Source organism: Pipistrellus hanaki (assembly GCF_964339955.1).
Source record: "Pipistrellus hanaki genome assembly, chromosome: 7".
NCBI lineage: Eukaryota > Metazoa > Chordata > Mammalia > Chiroptera > Vespertilionidae > Pipistrellus > Pipistrellus hanaki.
The window spans coordinates 88004750-88025476 of record NC_140509.1 but is presented as its reverse complement, the minus strand read 5'-3'; the positions used below and the strand labels follow the sequence as shown (position 1 = coordinate 88025476).

The 20727-nt window shown below is 70.9% G+C and overlaps 2 protein-coding genes across 24 annotated transcripts in view; both read right to left on the bottom strand.

Annotated features, from left to right (window-relative positions):
- Nucleotides 1–1137: 1137 nt before the first annotated feature.
- On the bottom strand, nucleotides 1138–16066 carry KIF25 (kinesin family member 25; the record flags this gene model as incomplete). Its single annotated transcript, XM_084890867.1, is given in 15 exon segments — nucleotides 1138–1355; nucleotides 2314–2469; nucleotides 3905–3986; nucleotides 5140–5452; nucleotides 5915–6056; nucleotides 6059–6087; nucleotides 8428–8559; nucleotides 9491–9565; nucleotides 9903–9970; nucleotides 11474–11510; nucleotides 11691–11746; nucleotides 11948–12051; nucleotides 12456–12591; nucleotides 13839–13904; nucleotides 15992–16066. Coding segments are annotated over 15 exon segments (1689 nt in total).
- Nucleotides 16067–18949: 2883 nt separating this feature from the next.
- Nucleotides 18950–20727, bottom strand: part of AFDN (afadin, adherens junction formation factor) — a 93353-nt gene continuing 91575 nt past the window's right edge. For all 23 annotated transcript variants that reach the window (XM_084890918.1, XM_084890928.1, XM_084890936.1 and 20 more), the window contains one exon: nucleotides 18950–20451. In XM_084890918.1, the coding sequence (XP_084747044.1) occupies nucleotides 20298–20451 (154 nt within the window). In that variant the 3' untranslated portion in view covers nucleotides 18950–20297. The remainder of the gene's footprint in view (nucleotides 20452–20727) is intronic.

The following is a 20727-nucleotide window of genomic DNA, read 5'->3' as shown; positions in this document are numbered from 1 at the left end:
CATCTTTTCCTTTTGCGTCCAAAGGTCTCATAGGCAAAATGATCTCAGGAAACTGGGCCTGAACCGTGGGACTGGGTCGGGGCTGGCCCCCTGCCCCTGAGGAGTGGTGACGGCTGGTGACGAGGCGTGGCCCAGGGCCGTGGTCCATGTGGCAATGCCCACGCCCTCCTCGAACGTGTCAGTGTGGCTGGAGGACGGCCACCAGGTCCGTCTGGACGCCCAAGAAGCAGGTGGAGGCTCAGGAAAATGTCAGAAATGACCCATCCCCACCCCCAGCCTGGCTGGCCAGGCTTGGGCAGAGGTCAGAAGTCAAGCTCATGGCTCTGGACTTAAGGATCCCGAGGGCTGGCTCACACCCACTCCTGGGCAGCCAGCGGGGCTTGCTGGGCCTGGGCTCCGGGCACTGTGTGGCTGCTGACCTGCTGGCGTGGGACAGAACAGGGAGTGGGCAGTGGGTTTGGCAGGAGCTGCTGGGGCGACCTGGGCGGAGCGATCCCCAGACACTCCACTGTCCCAGCCACGGCCCAGGCCCAGTGCCCCGGGGACCAGGCAGGCGTGTGAGAACTTGTGTCCACCCCTGCGTGGGCCACGCAGGCTGACCGGCTCTTGGAGACACGGGGACAGGACCCTCCTCCGGGGCAGGATCGCCGGGCCCGCCCACCGGGGGAGGTGTGAGAGCGGCGGGGGAGGACCGGCCTCGTCCGGACTGGGGGAAACAGCCCCACCAGCAGCCACGTGTCCCCACAGGGCCCGGGACTTGGAGAGACGGCTCCTCGTCCTGGGACCCCCACCTGTGGGGACCCCGCTGTGCAGAGAAGGACACGGGCCGGGGCGTGGAGTTTGTGGGGGACACGGAGCCCCGAGGGCCCAGGTCGGGTTCCGGACCCCGAGCTCAAACCCGGGAGCTTGGCTGGTCAGTGTGAGGAGCCCCCCTGCCCGACGGCACCGCTCTGTCCCCGCTGCCCAGGGCCCTCCTCGCTGCCCAGGACCCGCCTCCCCGAGCGCTGCTGCCCGGGCCGCGTGGCCAGGCTGGCCCGTGGGCTCCTGTCAGGGCTCGTGGCCGCTCCCGTGGAGAAAGCAGGGCTTCACGTCCGACGTAAGCGAGTTCATTTCGGGGTGAGAACATCACACGTGCATTCACTCGTAGCAGGAAACAGAGGAGCAGGAGGACGGAGCCCACAGGCACCCATGCTCCTCACCGGGGCCCCTGGGGGCCGGGCGGACCCCCTGCCACCCCCGCTGCCCCCGCTCCACCTGCCGCGCGCGGGCCCCGAAGCCCAGGCTCTGCAGCGTCTCGGCCACGTGCTCGCGGCGGGGGGACACGCAGACGATCAGCAGCAGCTTGGCGTCGCCGCCTTCGGGAGAGAAGAGGCCTGTGGGCGCGGGGAGGGGGCTCGGGGCCGGGGCCACAGCGGCTTCCCCCGGGCCCTGGTCTGCAGACACCGTCCCCAGGGCCCCTCTGCTGCCCGGAGGGATGCCGGCTTCTCCCAGGGACTGGCACCTCCTTTGCCTTAAGGACAGCGGGGCGGGCGGGGCGGGGGAGGGGGGCGGGCGGTGCGGGGGCGGGGGAGGGGGGCGGGCGGTGCGGGGCGGGGGAGGGGGGCGGGTGGTGCGGGGGCGGGGGAGGGGGGCGGGCGGTGCGGGGGCGGGCGGTGCGGGGCGGGGGAGGGGAAGGGGGGCGGGCGGTGCGGGGCGGGGGAGGGGGGCGGGCGGTGCGGGGCGGGGGAGGGGAAGGGGGAGAGGGGGCGGGCAGTGCGGGGGCGGGGAAGGGGGTAGTGCAGTGCGGGGGCGGGCAGTGCGGGGGCGGGGGAGGGGGTAGTGCAGTGCGGGGGCGGGGGAGGGGGGCGGGCGGTGCGGGGCGGGGGAGGGGGGCGGGCAGTGCGGGGCGGGGGAGGGGGGCGGGCGGTGCGGGGCAGGCAGTGCGGGGCGGGGGAGGGGGGCGGGTAGTGCGGGGGAGGGGGAGGGGGGCGGTTGGTGCGGGGCGGGTAGTGCGGGGCGGGCGGTGCGGGGCGGGGGAGGGGGGGCGGGGGAGGGGGGCGGGCAGGGGAAGGAGGAGCTGGGGACTGGGAGGAAGCCCCACTGTGAGGGAGGATTGTCTCCCCGTGTCCCTGGGCACCGGCCCGGGGATCAGAGCCCAGGGGGCTCCTAGGCGCAGACGCCCTGAGTGTCACCCTGGGAACTGCTGCCCCAGACCTGGAGGATGCGCCCTCCCCTGTTTGGGTCCTGTCCCCCGCTCCCCCCCCCAACCCCCTGGAAGGACCTGGGGCGGGGCGGGGCGGGGCAGGCGCCCGGAGTGGGAACATGGGCGGTTACCCAGGGCGTCCTGCAGCAGGTGGGTGAGCTTGCTGTTGCGGTACGGGACGTGGTCTCGGCGCGCAGCCAGCGCCCCCAGGACGTCCGCCAGGGCCGCCAGGCTCCGGTTGATGCAGGACGCCTCCCTCAGCGCTGGTCCCCTCGCTCCGGACGCTGCTGGCACCGCCGGAGGCCGGGGACACGGGGAGGCCGGGGACACGGTGAGGCCGGGGACACGGGGAGGCCGGGGGCACCGTGAGGCCGGGGGCCACGGGAGGCCGGGGGACACGGGGAGGCCGGGGGACACAGGGAGGCCGGGGGCACCGTGAGGCCGGGGGCCACGGGAGGCCGGGGGACACGGGGAGGCCGGGGGACACAGTGAGGCCGGGGGACACAGGGAGGCCGGGGGCACCGGGAGGCTGGGGGCACCGGGAGGCCGGGGGACACGGGGAGGCCGGGGACACAGTGAGGCCGGGGACACAGTGAGGCCGGGGGCACCGGGAGGCCGGGGGCCACGGGAGGCCGGGGGGCACGGGGAGGCCGGGGGACACGGGGAGGCCGGGGGCACAGTGAGGCCGGGGGCACGGGAGGCCGGGGGCACAGGGAGGCCGGGGCCACGGGGAGGCCGGGGACACGGGGAGGCCGGGGGCACGGGGAGGCCGGGGGCACGGGGAGGCCGGGGGCACGGTGAGGCCGGGGGCACGGGGAGGCCGGGGGCACGGGGAGGCCGGGGACACAGTGAGGCCGGGGACACAGTGAGGCCGGGGACACGGTGAGTCCGGGGACACGGTGAGGCCGGGGGCACCGGGAGGCCGGGGGCCACGGGAGGCCGGGGGGCACGGGGAGGCCGGGGGACACGGGGAGGCCGGGGGCACAGGGAGGCCGGGGGCACAGGGAGGCCGGGGCCACGGGGAGGCCGGGGGCACCGTGAGGCCGGGGGACACGGGGAGGCCGGGGGCACGGGGAGGCCGGGGACACGGGGAGGCCGGGGGACACGGGGAGGCCGGGGGCACGGGGAGGCCGGGGACACGGGGAGGCCGGGGACACGGGGAGGCCGGGGGCACGGGGAGGCCGGGGACACGGGGAGGCCGGGGGACACGGGGAGGCCGGGGGCACGGGGAGGCCGGGGACACGGGGAGGCCGGGGACACGGGGAGGCCGGGGACACGGGGAGGCCGGGGGACACGGGGAGGCCGGGGACACGGGGAGGCCGGGGGACACGGGGAGGCCGGGGGACACGGGGAGGCCGGGGACACGGGGAGGCCGGGCCAAACTGAGGCAGACACGGCGCAACCCAGGAAAGCAATGGGGCCCAGGCAAGGGGCACTGGGAGACCCTCCCTCCCTCCCGGGAGACCTTCTCACGACACCGATACAGCCACCAACGGGGCGCTCTCACGGAGCCAAGCCCCCCCTCCTGGATGGCCCGGGGGGTGCAGGGGTCAAGGACGTGAAGGTCATCTTGGAGGGGCCGTGCCAGGGACCTGCAGTGGCGGCTCACACACCTCGGCTGGGCCCCACACCCAGCTCACCAGGGGGCCGGGCACCCCCCCCCCTCGGACACCAGCCGCTCACCACCCCCCACCCCCCCTCCCGCGGCCGCCGGCCGCTCACCTGCACACTCGCTGCCCGCCAGGTCCACCAGCTGCAGCCGGGCGCCCCCCTGCTGGGCGGGCCGGGCGGGGCTCTCGGGCGGGGCCCCCGGGGGCCCGGGTGGGGCTCTGCAGGGAGCACGCGGCCTCCTCCCTGCTGCCGGCGGGGACGGCTCGGCTGCAAGGACAGTGGCACAGCTGTTCTGGAAGCTTCCCTTGCCTCCTCCTGCCCCCTGAACGCCACCCCACAGGGACAGAGCGGGCCGGCCGCGTGGCCTCCTCTCCCACGTGGACACGTGGCCCTGAGCTGCACGGGAGAGAGCATGGCATCCTGTGGACAGCCAGTCCCACGGCCACGGCCACGGCTGCTCGGGAAGGGCTGGCGGTGACAGAGCTGAACCCACGCAGACACCGGCCGCGCCTGCCGGACACGGGCCTGGCTCCCGCCGACACCCGGCCACGCGGCACCCCCGCCCGCCGTGGAGACCGGCCGCTCCCCGGCCTGTGGGTTGGGAACAGACACTTCACAGCCTCACCGCTCTGAGCAGCCGCCGCCGCCAGGAAAACAGACACGGCAGAGGCTGCGCTAAGGGCGTGGAGACCGCCTGGTGTCTGTGGCCACCCGGCTCCCTCCGTGTGGACACGGACTCGGACGATGGTCAGGGCTGCCCACGGGGAGGCCGCGCGCCCACCCAGACCCTCTGCCCTCCCCCTCCCCCCCACCCCCGCACGGGGCCATCCTGGGCTGGCGGGCAGCTCCTCGTCGCCCCCACCTGGAGGCCTGGAGGCCTGCAGCCCGAGGGAGAGGCCCCATCGGTGCTAACCAAGACCAGGCTGCTGCTGCTTTGCTTAGTCCTCACCTGAGGGCATTTTCCCACTGATGGTCAGAGAGAGTGGAAGGGGGGAGACAGAGAGACATCCCTGTGAGAGAGACGCACCCAACGCACCCAACCTGGGCCAGGGACCCAGCCTGCAGCAGAGATGCATGCCCTGGACTGGAATCGAACCCAGGACCTTTCAGGGCTTGGGCCGGGGCGCTATCCACTGAGCTACACCAGCCAGGGCTGGAGAGGCTCCTCCCCGGCCGGCGGTGCCCGAACCGCCCGTTACGTTAAAGCTGAATCACATGTGGGGCTTCCCGGCTGCAGGCCGGCCCCCGGGGAAGCACCTGCCCAGGCCCAGCTGGCCCTGCTCCTCCCTTCCCACCCCCGCGTCTCACCGAGCAAAGTGGGTCCCCCCTCCCCCTGCCCCCCGCACCCCAATGTCCCTCCGCCGCAGCCCCGGGCCCAGGGCCTCTGGGGCGGCCGCCGTGCCCCCTCGGGCCGTGGGAGCCTCAGACCGGCGGGCGCCCACGTGACGGACGCGGTGCCAGCCGACCGGGCGGAGGGAGGGCCACTTACAGGTGCCGCGCCCGCAGACGGTGCCGTCCCCGGTGGCGGCCGCGGTCAGCGTCACCGTGACGACCAGGTGGGAGCGGGACGAGGCGGCGTGCACGGCGGTGGGGCGCCGCGCCTGGAGCCGCAGGCCGGCCCCCACGAGCTCCAGCAGCTGCCCCGCGCTCCCCACGGGCCTGCGGGCGGCGAGAGGAGAGCGTGGGAACGGGAGCGGGCGTCCGCCTCCTGCCCGCCCCCGGACACTGAGCCCCCGTCAGCGCCCGCGCCCGCCCACACGGGACCGAGCTTTCCGTTCATTCAAATGTGTTTCTGTTGATTTCAGGGAGGGAGGAGAGAGAGAAACATCCATGATGAGAGAACCACGATCAGCTGCCTCCTGCACGCGCCCCCCAGCCCTGCCCCGTCCCGCCCCCCCACTGGGGATGGAGTCTGCAACCCGTGCCCTCACCCGGAACTGAACCCTGACCTCCTGGCTCATAGGTAGACGCTCAGCCAGGAGCCCGCCGGCCAGCTGTTCTGTGACTTTACAAGGTCATTCTAAGGACACAGAGACCAGTAGCGTGTGCTAAGCATGAAGTCACGCGAAGGTCTCCTGGCCCAAGGCTGGCTGGGCGGCCCGGGGCGCCGGGGGCACTCACCGGCAGGTCAGCGGGGGCACCGCCGTCCGCCCCGCCCTGGTCAGCACCTCGCGCCTGAGCCCGGGCCTCGCCGGGCGGCCGTCCTCGGCCAGGAGGTCAATCACTTCGTTGTTGTAAACCTCCACAACGGAGACTTCCACCCGGGCCGCTCCGAGGGGTCCTCCGACAGGAGCCTGGGGCGGGGGGGGGCACGGGATAAGCCCGCCGGGAGCACAGCTCCCCAAAGACGCGGTCAGAGGGCGGCCCGAGGGGCGGCTGCTACGCCGACGCCTGCCCCGGAGTCCGGGCCGGGTCTCCGAGGGGCCACGCCGGGGACAACAGCCTTATTTCTTTTTACAATTTACTGTGCTTGATGTCAGAGGCGGAGGGAGAGGGAGAGAGAGAAGCATCAACGATGAGAATCACGGATCGCCTGCCTCCTGCTCACCCCACACTGGGGATCGAGCCCGTAACCCGGGCCTGTGCCCTGACCGGGAACCCTGACTTCCTGGCTCAGAGGTCGATGGTCAACCACGGAGCCGGCCGAGGGAGAGTGAGGGACGAAGCTTTGGCACCGAGTCACGTCCAGCTCGTTAGCCAACTGGCCACTCGGGTTTGAGCCAACAGCCAGGAGTCAGGAGGCAGCGGCCCTGACATAGCCCACCGGCTCCGGGACCGCCGAGGCCAGGCTGCCGCGAGGACAGGGGGCGGACAGCGGGCGGACAGGGGCGGACAGCGGGAGGACAGCGGGCGGACAGCGGGTGGACAGAGGGCGGACAGCGGCGGACAGCGGGCGGACAGCGGGCGGACAGGGGCGGACAGAGGGCGGACAGCGGGCGGACAGGGGCAGACAGGGGCGGACAGGGGCGGACAGCGGGCGGACAGCGGGCGGACAGAGGGTGGACAGCGGGCGGACAGGGGCGGACAGCGGGCGGACAGCGGGCGGACAGGGGCGGACAGAGGGTGGACAGAGGGCGGACAGCGGCGGACAGCGGCGGACAGAGGGCGGACAGCGGCGGACAGAGGGCGGACAGGGGCAGACAGCGGGAGGACAGCGGCGGACAGAGGGCGGACAGAGGGTGGACAGAGGGCGGACAGCGGCGGACAGAGGGCGGACAGGGGCGGACAGCGGGAGGACAGCGGTGGACAGCGGCGGACAGCGGGCGGACAGCGGGCGGACAGAGGGCGGACAGAGGGCGGACAGCGGGCGGACAGGGGCAGACAGGGGCGGACAGCGGGCGGACAGCAGGCGGACAGAGGGTGGACAGCGGGCGGACAGGGGTGGACAGCGGGCGGACAGCGGGCGGACAGGGGCGGACAGAGGGTGGACAGAGGGCGGACAGCGGCGGACAGAGGGCGGACAGAGGGCGGACAGCGGTGGACAGAGGGCGGACAGGGGCAGACAGCGGGAGGACAGCGGCGGACAGAGGGTGGACAGAGGGCGGACAGCGGCGGACAGAGGGCGGACAGGGGCGGACAGCGGGAGGACAGCGGCGGACAGAGGGCGGACAGCGGCGGACAGAGGGCGGACAGAGGGCGGACAGCGGCGGACAGCGGCGGACAGAGGGCGGACAGAGGGCGGACAGGGGCGGACAGCGGGCGGACAGGGGCGGACAGAGGGCGGACAGAGGGCGGACAGCGGGCGGACAGCGGGCGGACAGGGGCGGACAGAGGGCGGACAGAGGGCGGACAGCGGCGGACAGAGGGCGGACAGCGGTGGACAGAGGCGGACAGGGGCGGACAGAGGGCGGACAGCGGGCGGACAGCGGGCGGACAGGGGCGGACAGCGGGCGGCACGCGGCTTCTTCGGCGGAAACACTGCTGCTTCTGGGAAGACGGAGCCCTGACCCCCAGGCTCAGCTCCAGGTGCCATGACCTCCCGCTCCAAAGACAATCAACGTCCCCCTCCGGCCCACGTGCCAAGTTCAAACAGGGAGGCGGAGCCCTGAGAGCCCCCTCCCTCCGCCCCCTCGGGACGGAGAGGGGGCCTGGGCCAGGAGCCACGGGGACGGAAGAAGCAGTCAGATTCTCCGGGGAAAGCTGGTCGGCCGAGTCTGCGTTCCTCACTCTCAGCGTCGGGGTTGCTGGGCCCCAGGATGGGAGGTCTAAACGGGAAAACCTGGGAGCCAACCAGGTGTGCCCACCCTCCCCCGAGCACCGGCTGAGTCTGCGGACGGCGGACGGCGGACGGCACCCAGCAGCAGCCACCTCGCCCCGGGCACCCCAGCCTCACGCCCCCCTCACCCTGCACCCTCAGCCAGCGCCCGGACGCCACCCCAGGTCCCCTCACCCCGCACCCTCAGCCAGCCCCCAATGCCGCCCCAGCCCTCACCCCGCACCCTCAGCCAGCGCCCGGACGCCACCCCAGGTCCCCTCACTCTGCACCCTCAGCCAGCCCCCAAGGCTGCCCCAGCCCCCAAGGCCGCCCCGGCCCCCTCACCCCGCACCCTCAGCCAGCGCCTGGATACCGCCCCAGCCCCCGAAGCGGCTCAGCCCCCGACGCCGCCCCAGGCGCCCAAGCGGCTCACACCTACCGGAAGAGCTCCTCGGCGGCCCTGGGGACGAGGCCCCGGTCGCCCGGCCCGGTGCCCGGGGGCTGTGGGCCCAGCATCGTGTGGGTCTTCCCGCTGCCGGTCTGGCCGTAGGCCATGATGCAGACGTTGTACCTGGAGGTGAACGTGGGCTCAGCAGGAGGCCATGCGGCTCGGGGCCCACGTGCTCCGGGCCCCGCCCCAAGGAGAGCCTCCAGGCACTGCCCACTGAGCCTCCTCCTCCTCCCAGACCCACAGCCCTGGTCTGCTCAGGGTCCCGGTGGCCGGGCTGCTGGCAGGGACAAGCCGGACCCGTTACACACCCATCCCCTCGCCGTGGCCCTTGTGTCCGTGTTTCCTCGTGGGAGCCAGGCTGGTCCCCGACCCCGGCTCTCAGCCCCTGGCAGATCCCCACCTTCCGAGTCCACTCCCACAGCATCCGGGGCAGCACTGGGGATGGAGCCCGCAACCCGGCATGTGCCCTGACCGGGAATGGAACCGTGACCTCCTGGTTCATAGCTCGACGCTCACCACTGAGCCACGCCGGCCGGGAATACACAGGCTTTTAAAGGGCCGTTCAAACCACCGGGAGCCCCCGGCCAGAGCTCAGGACACAGCCGCTCCGGCGAAGGCCACGCTAACCCCGGGCCTTTGCTGTTTCTGGAATCTGCTCCCTGCAGAGGCTCCACCAGCCTCTCGCCCTGCCCGGTGTTGCTCAGTGGGTAGAGCATCGGCCTGCAGACTGGGGGTCCCAGGTTCCATTCTGGTTGGGGCACAGGCCCAGGCTGTGGGCTGGATCCCCAGTGTGGGGCGTGCAGGAGGCAGCCGACCAGTGACTCTCTCGTCACAGATGTTTCTGTCTCTCCCTCCTCCTCTCCGAAATCAATTAAAAACATTAAAAAAATTAAATAAAAAGCAAGAGCTCTCCCGGGTCCCCGTGGATGTCATCCAGGACCCCAGCGGCTGAGCCTCGGGGTGGCAGCTGGTGGCGAGGGGGTGACGTGCAGACATCCCCTTGCATTTCCACGGGACTGCGTGGACTGACCTCAGCCACGTCCCCACTCACCCGTCCAGCAGGGACGTGAGCAGGGGACACATGTCGGCGAACACCGCGGCCTGGCCCTCCGCCGGGCCATAGACCCTGAGGGGCGACGCGGAAGGAAAGGGCGTCATCAGGAGAAGGGGCTCTGGGACACCGCCCCCCGCGCCCCCCACCGCCCCCCGCGCCGCCCGCCGCCCCCCGCGCCGCCCGCCGCCCCCCGCGCCGCCCGCCGCCCCCCGCGCCGCCCGCCGCCCCCCGCGCCGCCCGCCGCCCCCCGCGCCGCCCCCCCACCCGTGTGCCGTGTGGCTGAGGCCGCTCCTGTGCAGGCGGCGCCCACGTGCTCCTTGGCCATCAGCCACGTGGCGTGGCCGCCCCTGTCGCCCCCATGCCGCACGCAGGTCCGTGCCCCTCGCTCTCAGCCCCCGACGGCACTCACCTTTCAAAGGTAAACGTCCTGTGGACGGAGCGGTGACCGGGCTGGCCGCACCGCACCAGGACCGTCTCCTGCGGGAAAGGGTGATGGCGGTGAGGCCGGCCCGGCCGCAGGGCGACCCGAGCGGAGGGAGCAGTGACACCCCCCCCCGCCCCCCGCGGCCGGCAGAGCCCAGCCCGCCCTGAGAACAGAGTCCCGGGGACACAGCCCGCCGCCCCATCGCCCTCTGGGCCGCGTTTTCCCGACTCCACAGCTGAGAGGCCGAGCCAGAGACGTGTGGCCCTCAGAGCCGGCAGCACTGGCCCTCGCCTTCGGGGGTCTGCTGCCCCATCGGGGCGACAGGGCCGGAGGGCTGCCAGAGCCTGGCTGAGCGCAGCCTGGACCTCCCTCCGGCTCGGACGCGGTGCAGACGGGGAGGACGGGCCGGGAGGGCGGGGCCCCGCTCGTTTGCACGTGATCTGCCACGAAGGCCACGCAGGAAGCGAAGGCTGTGCCCAGCCAAACAGGACTTTCAAAGCTCGTTCCCAGAGACGTGGTGGGCGTGTCTGGGCCCGGCTGAGGCCTGTCCCTCGCTCACAAAGGAGGGAGCCAGCAGCCGCCCGGGACCTTCAGGAGGAAGGTCCCATCACCAGCGGCTCCACGCAGCCCTGGGAAAGACTCACACAACACGGATCCCAACGGTCCCGTACCCGAGGGCGGCCTCGGGCTTTCACTGCCGCTTCTGGCCCTTTTGTACAAGAAGCTAAGAAACAGGTGATTTAAACACTGGAGCTCACTAACGAGGCAGAGACCCAGCGGCCTCCCGGCCCTGGGGCCTAGGTAACAGGTGGAAACAGGAGACAACCAGTCCCCAAAGAGCCCGCCACTTCACCTGCAGCCAATCAGCAAGCTCCTCTCTCTGCTGCAGCCAATCAGCGAGCGCCTCTCTCTGCTATAGCCAATTAGCGAGCGCCTCTCTCTGCTGCAGCCAATCAGCGAGCTCCTTCTCTGCTGTAGCCAATCAATGAGCGCCTCTCTCTGCTGTAGCCAATCAGTGAGCGCCTCTCTGCTGCCCCTTCTCTGTGGTCTCCTTCCCCTGGGTGCCGCCCTCCTCACCACCTGGGGCTGGCGCTGCTGGTTGAACTGTTTACTCAGATCTGCTCATAAATGTCAGCTCTGCCTTCGTTTATCTGACGTGTCTGTTTCTGCTTTAACCCTGAGTTCCCACTTAACCTCTTGGCTTCGCATTGTGTTTCTTACTCTGCAAACCTCAGGCCGTTCATGCCCTGACTGACGTGAAGCTCTGTCCTCACACAGGCCATGCAGCCACGCAGGCGCGCGCGCACACACACACACACACACACACACAAGGCACAGGCTCCACACGCACAGGTGCACATGGCACAGGCGTGCAGGTCGGGGCGGGGCCACAGGAGGTCAATGGAAACCAGGAAACAAGACGCCGTCCTCAGCTGAGGCTGCGGGTGGGGCAGGCGGTCGGTGGTCCCTCCACCTCTGGCCACCGCGGGGCCCTGGGGACCGTCCGCGCCGTCACCGACGCTCCTCCCAGTTCACCGCCAGGAAACGCCACTCACGTCGTCCACGGCGTGGGCCACGTCTCCGGACGCAGGGCTGCGGGGGACAGCGTGAGGACACGTCACCGGAGCCCGGGGCCCGGCTTAGGGACCGCGGCGGGAAATGGGAGGCGTGCGGTTTCACGCATGCACACACCTCTATGTACCCATGCACACACACACCTATGTACCCTCACACACGCACACACACGTGTGCGCACGTGCAGGAGCAGGTTACCTGCCGTGTGACTCGGGGCGGATGCGGCAGTGCACTCTGATGTTCCCCTGCAGCTCCTGCGGGCAGAGCCCTCGCTCCTGAGCCGGGCGGGCGGCCGCGGGGCCCCAGCCGCCCCCTCCCGCTCAGGGCCTCCTACCCGCTCTGCACTGCCGGGCAGACCCCTCCGGCCGCAGCGCCGCCCTCCGCCCCGCTCCCCCGCGGCTCCCCGCCCTCCCCGCCCTCCCTGGGCGTCCCTCCGGCCCCTCCCACACGCTCACCACCAGGCGGTTGTGCAGCCGCCGCCGCCACTGCCTCTCGCGGTGGAAGCGGGCGCTCAGCTCCTGCAGGGCCTGCTCCAGCCGCAGGGCCCGGGCTCGCCACGCTGGGGGCGGGCGGCTCTGTCACCGCGAGGCCCCGGAGGAGCCCGCCGGCTCCCAGCCCTCCCCCGAGGGCAGGGCATTCAGAAGAAGGGAGCGGGTGCCCGGGCCGTGGGCTGTGATGGGGCCACTGCAGGGGCCGCTGGGCGCTGACCCATGACCAACACCTGCCCAGCGCTCAGCACCGCGGTGAGGAACGGGCACGCGCAGCCACGGCCCCACGCCGGGGCTTTCCACGGAGACCCGAGGAGGGCACGGGGCCTGGGCGGCAGGAACACCCCTGCTTTGACTTGGGGGCAGCCACGTCCTTAGCTGACAAGTGGGGACCAGGGAGGACCGACAAGCGGACGCCTGGACGCCAGGAAGCCGGCCCGGAGGACGGCGCGGGGCGGGGGGGGGGGGGGCTCACCCGGCAGCGCCCCGCGGTGCTGCGCGCTCCGCACGGCCGCCAGGATCCGGGAGAGACAGCCCCGCTGCAGGTCCCGGCAGCTCCCGAGAAGGTCGGCGGAGGAGGCCCGGAGCTCCCGCAAGTCCTGGCCCAGCCGCTGTCACGGCAGAGGGCCAGTGAGGTCCCGGCCGCCACGGCGGCACCGAGACGCCACAGACGCGCCTCCCGAGGAGGACAGCCCCAGCGCTGTCCGGGCTCCGTGTGCTGTGAGCCCAGTCCCGGCCGCCGCCCGCGAGAACGGAGTGGGCTCAGGCCTGTGGCTCCTGCGCCTGCGTGTGAGGCCGTGACGCACTCCAGCTCCCAGCGCCCGGGAGCCGGCTCCCCGCACGGGGAGGTGCTCTGTGTGCTGGCGTCCTGGGTGCCGGCTCGGCCCCTCGGCCCAGGGGGCAGCTCTGATCCTCTGCAGACTCCGCCCTCGGACGTGACCACCCCACAAACTGGTTTTACTTCAGCTCCCATCTCAGCCGCTCCTGTGGCTGCGTTAGTCCCGCTGGTTCTCTAGGCCGTCGCAGGCCTCCGAGCGGTCGGGCAGCCCGCCCCTCCGTCCGCACTCCCAGGTGCTCGGGGCGCTCTGTGCAGCCAGCCCACCGCCGCAGGGCAGGGCAGCCGCCGCCCCGCACGCCTGCCTGGCCCTGCAAGCAGCTCTGCTCCCCGAATCCAGGCCCCTCTCCGCCCGAGACCGGGTCCCCGGGGCCCAGGCCTCACGCGACTGACCGGACGCCAGCACCGAGCCAGTCACCCCACAGCCGTTCCCTGGGGCAGGGGTCCCCCTGCGCCCACCTGAGCTGCCTGCTGCAGCCGGAGGAGCGAGCGTGTCCGCTGAGGAGGGCCCTCGCGCCCCCTCGTCCCCGCCGGCCGTGGGCGCTGAGGTTGCAGAGGAAAACAGGATGGTGGCCTCCACCCCCTGAGCAGGGGCCGCATGGGGGCTGGTGCCCGGGGGTGGGGGGCGCAGCATCAGAGGTGCAGGGTGTCTGAAGGCCCAGGAGGGCGGGCGGGCGCCGGCGTCAGGAAGAGCAGCCTGAGAGGCACAGGCTCCCACGGGGACGAGGGGACACGCTGGGCGTCTCAGGGACGGGGCCAGGCCAGGGGGATTCTAAAGGAGCCCAAGCAGTCGCTCGCGGACAGCCCCGGCCAGGCTCCCTGCTGACAGAACGCACCGACATCTTTACCCAGCCGCACCGCCCCGGGGGGGGGGGGGGGGGACACGGGGGAAAGGGACAGGGACAGGGAGCTCGGGCTGCAGACGGGCGGGCAGGGAGCTCGGGCTGCAGACGGGCGGGCAGGGCCGCGGAGAATGACGCTGAGGCCCGCCCACCGGCCTCAGCTCAGCCTGACGGGTGTCACCTGGGCCAGTCTCAGGTGAAGGACCGCGTTTTCCGTCTCCAGTTCGGCGATCCGCTCTTCTTTGGCCTCAATTAAGAGGAGAACCGTCCACGTCAGAGCCGAGCGTCTCCATCCCCCAGGACCGAGTCCGCGGACACGCAGCACCTCGGAAGGGGTCGGCGAGAGGGCACCCCCAGCCCACCCCGAGCCGTGACCCGTTCCACCGGCTCCGCCAGCGGCTCCTGGGCGCCCACCCACGCTGCTGGTCCGTCCTCGTTCTGACGTGATGGGGTTTTCTGTTCCTCCCGGACGTGTGCCCGAAGGCAATCCCGAGGCTTCTACCGTTTTCACCAGAGCTGCTTGCTTTGCTGGGGCCGACCCACAGCGGCTTCCCACTGCCTCCCTGCCCAAGCCCTGCCTGGACAGCCCTCCTCCCCACCTCCCCCCACCCTCTACCCGCCGCCCCCACCTCCCCACCCCTCCATCCCCCCAACCCTCTACCCGCCGCCCCCACCTCCCCACCCCTCCATCCCCCCACCTCCCCCCAACCCCCACCCTCTACCCACCGCCCCACCTCCCCACCCCTCCATCCCCCCACCTCCCCCCAACCCCCACCCTCTACCCACCGCCCCACCTCCCCACCCCTCCATCCCCCCACCTCCCCCCAACCCCCACCCTCTACCCGCCGCCCCACCTCCCCACCCCTCCATCCCCCCAACCCTCTACCCGCCGCCCCCACCTCCCCACCCCTCCATTTCCCCCACCCTCTACCCACCGCCCCCACCTCCCCACCCCTCCATCCCCCCACCTCCCCCCAACCCCCACCCTCTACCCACCGCCCCACCTCCCCACCCCTCCATCCCCCCACCTCCCCCCAACCCCCACCCTCTACCCGCCGCCCCACCTCCCCACCCCTCCATCCCCCCAACCCTCTACCCGCCGCCCCCACCTCCCCACCCCTCCATTTCCCCCACCCTCTACCCACCGCCCCCACCTCCCCACCCCTCCATCCCCCCACCTCCCCCCAACCCCCACCCTCTACCCACCGCCCCACCTCCCCACCCCTCCATCCCCCCACTTCCCCCCAACCCCCACCCTCTACCCGCCGCCCCACCTCCCCACCCCTCCATCCCCCCAACCCTCTACCCGCTGCCCCCACCTCCCCACCCCTCCATTTCCCCCACCCTCTACCCACCGCCCCCACCTCCCCACCCCTCCATCCCCCCACCTCCCCCCAACCCCCACCCTCTACCCACCGGCCCCACCTCCCCACCCCTCCATCCCCCCACATCCCCCCACCTCCCCACCCCTCCATTTCCCCCACCCTCTACCCACCGCCCCCACACCTCCATCCCCCCTCCATCCCCCCACCTCCCCCCAACCCCCACCCTCTACCCACCGCCCCACCTCCTCACCCTCCATCCCCCCACATCCCCCCAACCCCCATCTACCCACTGCCCCCACCTCCCCCCACCCCTCCATCTTCCCCCCTTCACCCCCGCCGCCCACCTCGCTCCCCGAAGTGCAGTTTTCCAAACACGGATCTCCTACGACTTCCCTCGTTCCCGCCCCTTCAGCAGCCCCGCCTGCCCGCCAGGCGCTGACCTTGGCCTCTCTGCCTGCCTGCCCCAGGCTCCCCAGTCCCAGGGCCACGGCCATGGCCACGGCCACGGCCGGCTCAGCGTTTCTCTTCCAGGGCGGCCCTCAGCCCACATAGCTCCTCGCCCTCCCCTGGCCCGGCGGCCCCGTGGCTGCACCAGATGGGAGGTGCACTGCCGCCCACAGTGCCCACTGGCCTGGGTGTTCACCACCATGTCCTGGGCTCCCGCACCGGAGTCATGCCTGGCCCCCATTCCGGCACTGAGCACAGCACACAGGGTGGCAGGGGAGGCCTCGGTGAGGTTGCGGGTGGGGTGGGGTGCGGCACTGGGTGGAGAGGGGTCAAGGGGAGAGGAGTGGATGGGGGAGACCCGGGTAGCCCCCCACCCCCGCGGGTGCCGCAGGGGAAGCCCAGTGGTTAGGGGAGACGATGTGGGCCCCACTCCATGCTGGTGACTACTGTTTACCTCGGTAGGACCCCCAAACCCACCCCACCGCTCCCAGGCCTGTGCTTGGCGGTGGGGGTCGGAGGGCGGGGGGTCAGAGGGCAGGCTCCCGGGGGTCACCCCCCTCACCTGCATTTGCCGCTGCAGCTGCTGGGCCCTCCGCTCGGGAAGGCGCCCCCACCGCCTGCCGCGCGCCGCCGGCATCGCCCCCTCGGGCCTGGGGGCTGCGGACGGGGGTTGGGGGTTGGGGGTTGGGGGTTGGACGTGGGGTTGGGGGTCGGACTAGGTCTCGGGGGCCGGGGAGCCGCGGGGAGGCGGGAGTAAGCGGGGGGCCTTTCCCCAAAGCCGCGCCCCCGGTCCCGGGCCTGGTCCCCTCGGGCGAAGCGCCAACGTCCCCGCTTCTCCCCGCGTCCCCGCTTCTCCCCGCGAGGCCTCCGGAGGGAGCGCGCGACAGAACAGCCGCCTGGAGCGCCCGCTCCTCCTCTGACCCCGACCTCCTGGGCCGCCCAGGTCCCCGCCCCCAGATCCCCGCCCCCAGGCCCCCTGACCCCCCCCCCCCGGCCCCCGGGCCCCCTGACCTCCTCCCCCCGGGGCCGCCCAGGTCCCGACCCCGGGACCCCAGGCCCCCCGCCCCCCAGACCTCCCGCCCCCTGCCCCCCAGGCCCCCCGACTCCAGCCCTCCCGACCTCCCAGGCCCCCCCAACCCCCCGACCCCTCTGGCCCCCTGCCCCCCCCAAGTTCCCCCCACCCCTCAGGCCCCCCCAACTTCCCAGGCTCCCCGCCCCCCGAGCCCCCCAGGCCGCGGACGGGAGCAGGTCGGGGTGTGGGGAGCGTCCTCGCCCCCAGCACCGCCCAGGGCGGCCCGGCTCCGGCACCGGCCCGGCGGGGGCCCCAGGGGACGGAGGACCGGGAGCTCAGGGGACGGAGCGCGGGGCGGGACCCGCGTGGTCTGAGCACCTTTCAGAGCGGCGGCCCCTGGTGCTTTGGACACGGAATGGACACAAAGTGGACACCAAACGGACACAAATGCGGGAGCGTGTCACCCGCTTCCGCCGGTCCCCACAGCCCGCAGGGAGGGGGCGTGGCCGGCGCTGCGGGAGGCTCCGGGCCGGCGTTAGGGGGGCGGGGCTGAGGGCCGACGGGGGCGGGGCCAAGGGAAAGGGGTGGAGCAGGCAGAGGGGCGGCAGCCAGGCAGCCTGGCCAGCTCCCTCCTCGGCTTCTGCACCTTCATCTTTTCCAAACTTGATGGCAGCTGCGGACTCAGACATGGCTGCCTGCCGGGCCCTCCTCCCCCTCAGACACCCCCCTCAGACAGCCCCCCTCCCTGGTATCTGTCCTCAGTGACGCCCAGCGCCAGGCCGGTGTTTGGAGCAGCTCTGCCTGCTGAGGGGCTCAGGACCACCCTGCCCCCGTCCCCCTGCCCACGGTGGGGCGGGGACGCAGGACAGCTGGCCCAGGGCAGGGGCTCAGGGACACAGGGTCCCGCCCACGCTCCACGGGGCTCCCTGGGGGTCCTGCCTGGTCGGGCATCACTTGGAGGGACGGGTGGCCTGCCCCCTATTCCCGCGGGGCGCCCCCTGTCCCTCTGGGGCCACAGGCGGGGAAGGAACTGGTTGGAGGGGAGCCGGGCAGAGCTTCCTTCCATGTGATTGAGAATCAGGCTCGTTGACTGTCCCTCTGCGGCCACAGCCCTCCAGCTGTGGGCCATTCCAGGGCTCCTCTTCACCATTTCCGTGTTCAGGTGGCGATACTTAACAGAAATCGAGACGAAGGAACAAACAAAACCAAGACGCACGGACACAAGCCCACGCCCACGCCCGCTGGGCTCCCGCGGTCGGTCCCCAGCCTGTTCTGCGTGCCATCGGCTGGCTGCACGTGGGGCTGCCGGGGTGGGCGGGAGCAGCACCCTCCAAAGCCACTGCTAACCTCAGTGCTCCCCGCTCCGGTGCTGTGGGAGCCCTTGATGGCCGTTAACCTTTAATGTCCACGGGGAAGCTGGGCACGTCACCAGGCAGGTGAGCCCTCCGCCCCACGGCCTCCACGACCACGTGAGAAAGCGAGACGACCAGGCGCCGCGCCCGGGGGCTTTAGAGGAAGGCTGCTCCCTGATGGCCCCCTGCCCACGTCCTGCACCTGCCGTCAGACCGCTCACACCAGCACCAGGTGCCATCGCCCACCGCACGTCCCTGCCGGGGCTCCAGGCCAGGCCAGGCTCCGGGCTCAGCAGCCTCTCTGCCTGGGGGGGGAGGAGGGGGGAAGAGGGCACAGAACCTCCGCCTCAGCAGCCCCTGCTCCCTGAAGGGAAGAATTTCATTCTCCAGGACTGTGGGGAGCCGGCACGGCCATGGCCGCTCAGCCCAGGCCGCCTTCGGTGCCGCGCCAGCTCAGCTGGGCTCAGTGAGCCTGAGAGGGCGGTGAGGATTGAGAAGACAGATGAGAACAAAGCTGGGTCTGGTGGGACACTGCCCGCTCTGATGGAGAGCTAGCGACAGTGTCACGGGCTACAAGCCGTCTTTATTTTATAGCCGATGCCACGAGGCAAAGTAAGGGCGTGGTCAAGATGCTTACAGCATTCTCGTGGGATTCGATCCTCAACTACATGCACGTGGGGCCACGTGTTCGGACCACAGGTTCACGCTCACAACCACAGCTGTTGGTTATCACGGTGCCGGGAGGGTTTGCACGAGGCCGAGAGAGGACTGCCCTCTCGTTAGTCCGAGGCTTCGACCTGTCCAAACCCTGTGGCGCTCTCCAATCACGTCACCGGCTGCACGTGTACATAAGCTTGGTATTGTCTCTGGGACCTGCTGTGGGGACACGGAACCAGTGTTCCTTTGCTGGCCGAGTGAGGGGCCCTGCCTGCATGAGGACAATGGGCCCCACATGAGAGCCTGTGCCCCCTCCCCCCCACCGCGGTCCCGCTGCATCCGCCTGCTCCACGGGGCCACCCGGGAGCACTGTCGAAGGCCGGGCACCGGCTCCTGCTCAGTGAATGACATGACAGACAGGCAGGAGGGGGTGGGGAAGGAGGCTGGTGTCATAAGCATAATCTGGCCGTGCTATTAAAACCAACAGCAGCAAATGCACTTAAATAGGTACAAAGTTTATTAAAAACAGGCTGGGCTGGATACAGTAGAACGGAAGCTACAGCAGTTGATGGGTTGCAGTAGTGCAGACATGGAAGGCCGGCCCGCCTGGAGGGCAGCGGGCGGAGCCGCTGCCTGTGCAGTGTCCGCAGCCGTGGGCGTGCGGGCGGGCGTGGGCCTTGCCATGGGACAGAACAGCAGTTGGTCCGCAGCATCTTTTGGGGGACGGTGGGCTTAGCCCCGTGAGGCTGCCAGTGTCTCTAGGTGCCTGGGAGGAGCCTGATCTCCAGCCGCCAGCACCGTGCGATCCTTCATAGCCACCAGGCCCCTCCGCCCACCTCACACCCCCAACCAGAGCCCTGGCCGCGTGGACGCGACCCTACAGCTCACCCAGGCTCCCAGGCCGGAAGCCCCTCCCCTGTGAAGTGTGCGGTTTCTAACACACATTTCTGAGGGCAGCCTGGTACAGAAAAGCCTCCCTACTGACTGCGCCTCAGGGCTCTGTCCAGAGGAAATTTGCTCATAATCACAAGTAATTTACCATTTAACATCACAAAGAGAAACCAAAGTGAGGTCCGTCTCCCGACATCAGCCAGTCACAGCTGAAGAAACAGTGTAACTAATAATTCAACCAATGGAAATTAAATAATCCTACCCGAGTGCACAGAAATAGCTTGAACTGCCACAGTCCCTCTCAGGACGGGGGCGGGCCGGGCAGAGCCTCCCGGGCACGCGGCGTCCTCGGCGAGTGGAAAATCCCTGAGCAGCGGCGGCTCCTCGCCCCCCACCTCCCCCGGGACTCATCCCGGCACCTGCTCCTTTCCCTCAGCACGATCCCCTCGGGCATGGAAACAGCCAGCGTCCTAACGCTAACCGCCACCTTCAGAATCACCAGTGGTTTAATGTAAGTAATCTGGCCTTTATAAAAATAAAACTGCCTAAGCTTAAAGCCTCAAGATGTTCGGTTGAGAAAGTTCCCACCAAACAGTAAGCGGTCAGAGGGCTCGCACCTGAGGAGCAGGCGGGCAGGAGGGAGGCTGTTCTCCAGGCAGAGACCCGGCCTCCACAGCCAGCTGCCCCCATGGCGCACAGTCCTTGGTAGTTCAAGCTATTCTCGGAGCGGGAACAGGCTCTGAGAAAGAGAAACAGGACTCGGAGCTCCTGGGAGAAGGGGAGCAGCCTCAGCATCCCCCCTTACCGCCACCCCGGCTGAGAGACCCACAGACGGTCTCGGAGGGAGCAGGTCACTAGGAGCCCAGTGTCCGTTGGGCACGTGGCCTCGCCGGTGATCAGAGTTCCCGCGGAGCATCCTGAACCCCGGCCGCTCCTGGACGACGCCGGGGCCTCCGTCACTTGGTGTTCAGCTCGTTCTCCAGCTCCGTGAGCCTACGGGAGGCTTTCACCTTGTTGGACACGTCCTGGCCCTGGGAGAAGAGGCGCTGGCGCTCCCTGAAGGTCAGGCTCTCCGGGGCACCCGTGCCCCCAGGCACACCCGCCTCCTGGCTGCAGCGGGAGGCACAAGGTTACTTGTCACCATGGGAACAACAAGAGTCATTTAACATTGGGGCAGTTCAGTAAGAGACTCGCTCTCAGTTAAACCCTGCCCTGACGTTCCTAGAACTGAAACGTGAGTAAATGCTCAGTCCATGGAGGACACAGGGCAAACTCCTCCTCCTCCTCCTCCTCCAACAGTCACCCACAGCCTCGGCCAGAGCCCGCAGCCAGCAGGCGCTCCATGTGCCGCTGCCCTGGGGCACTCAAAGCACAGCATGTGCGTGC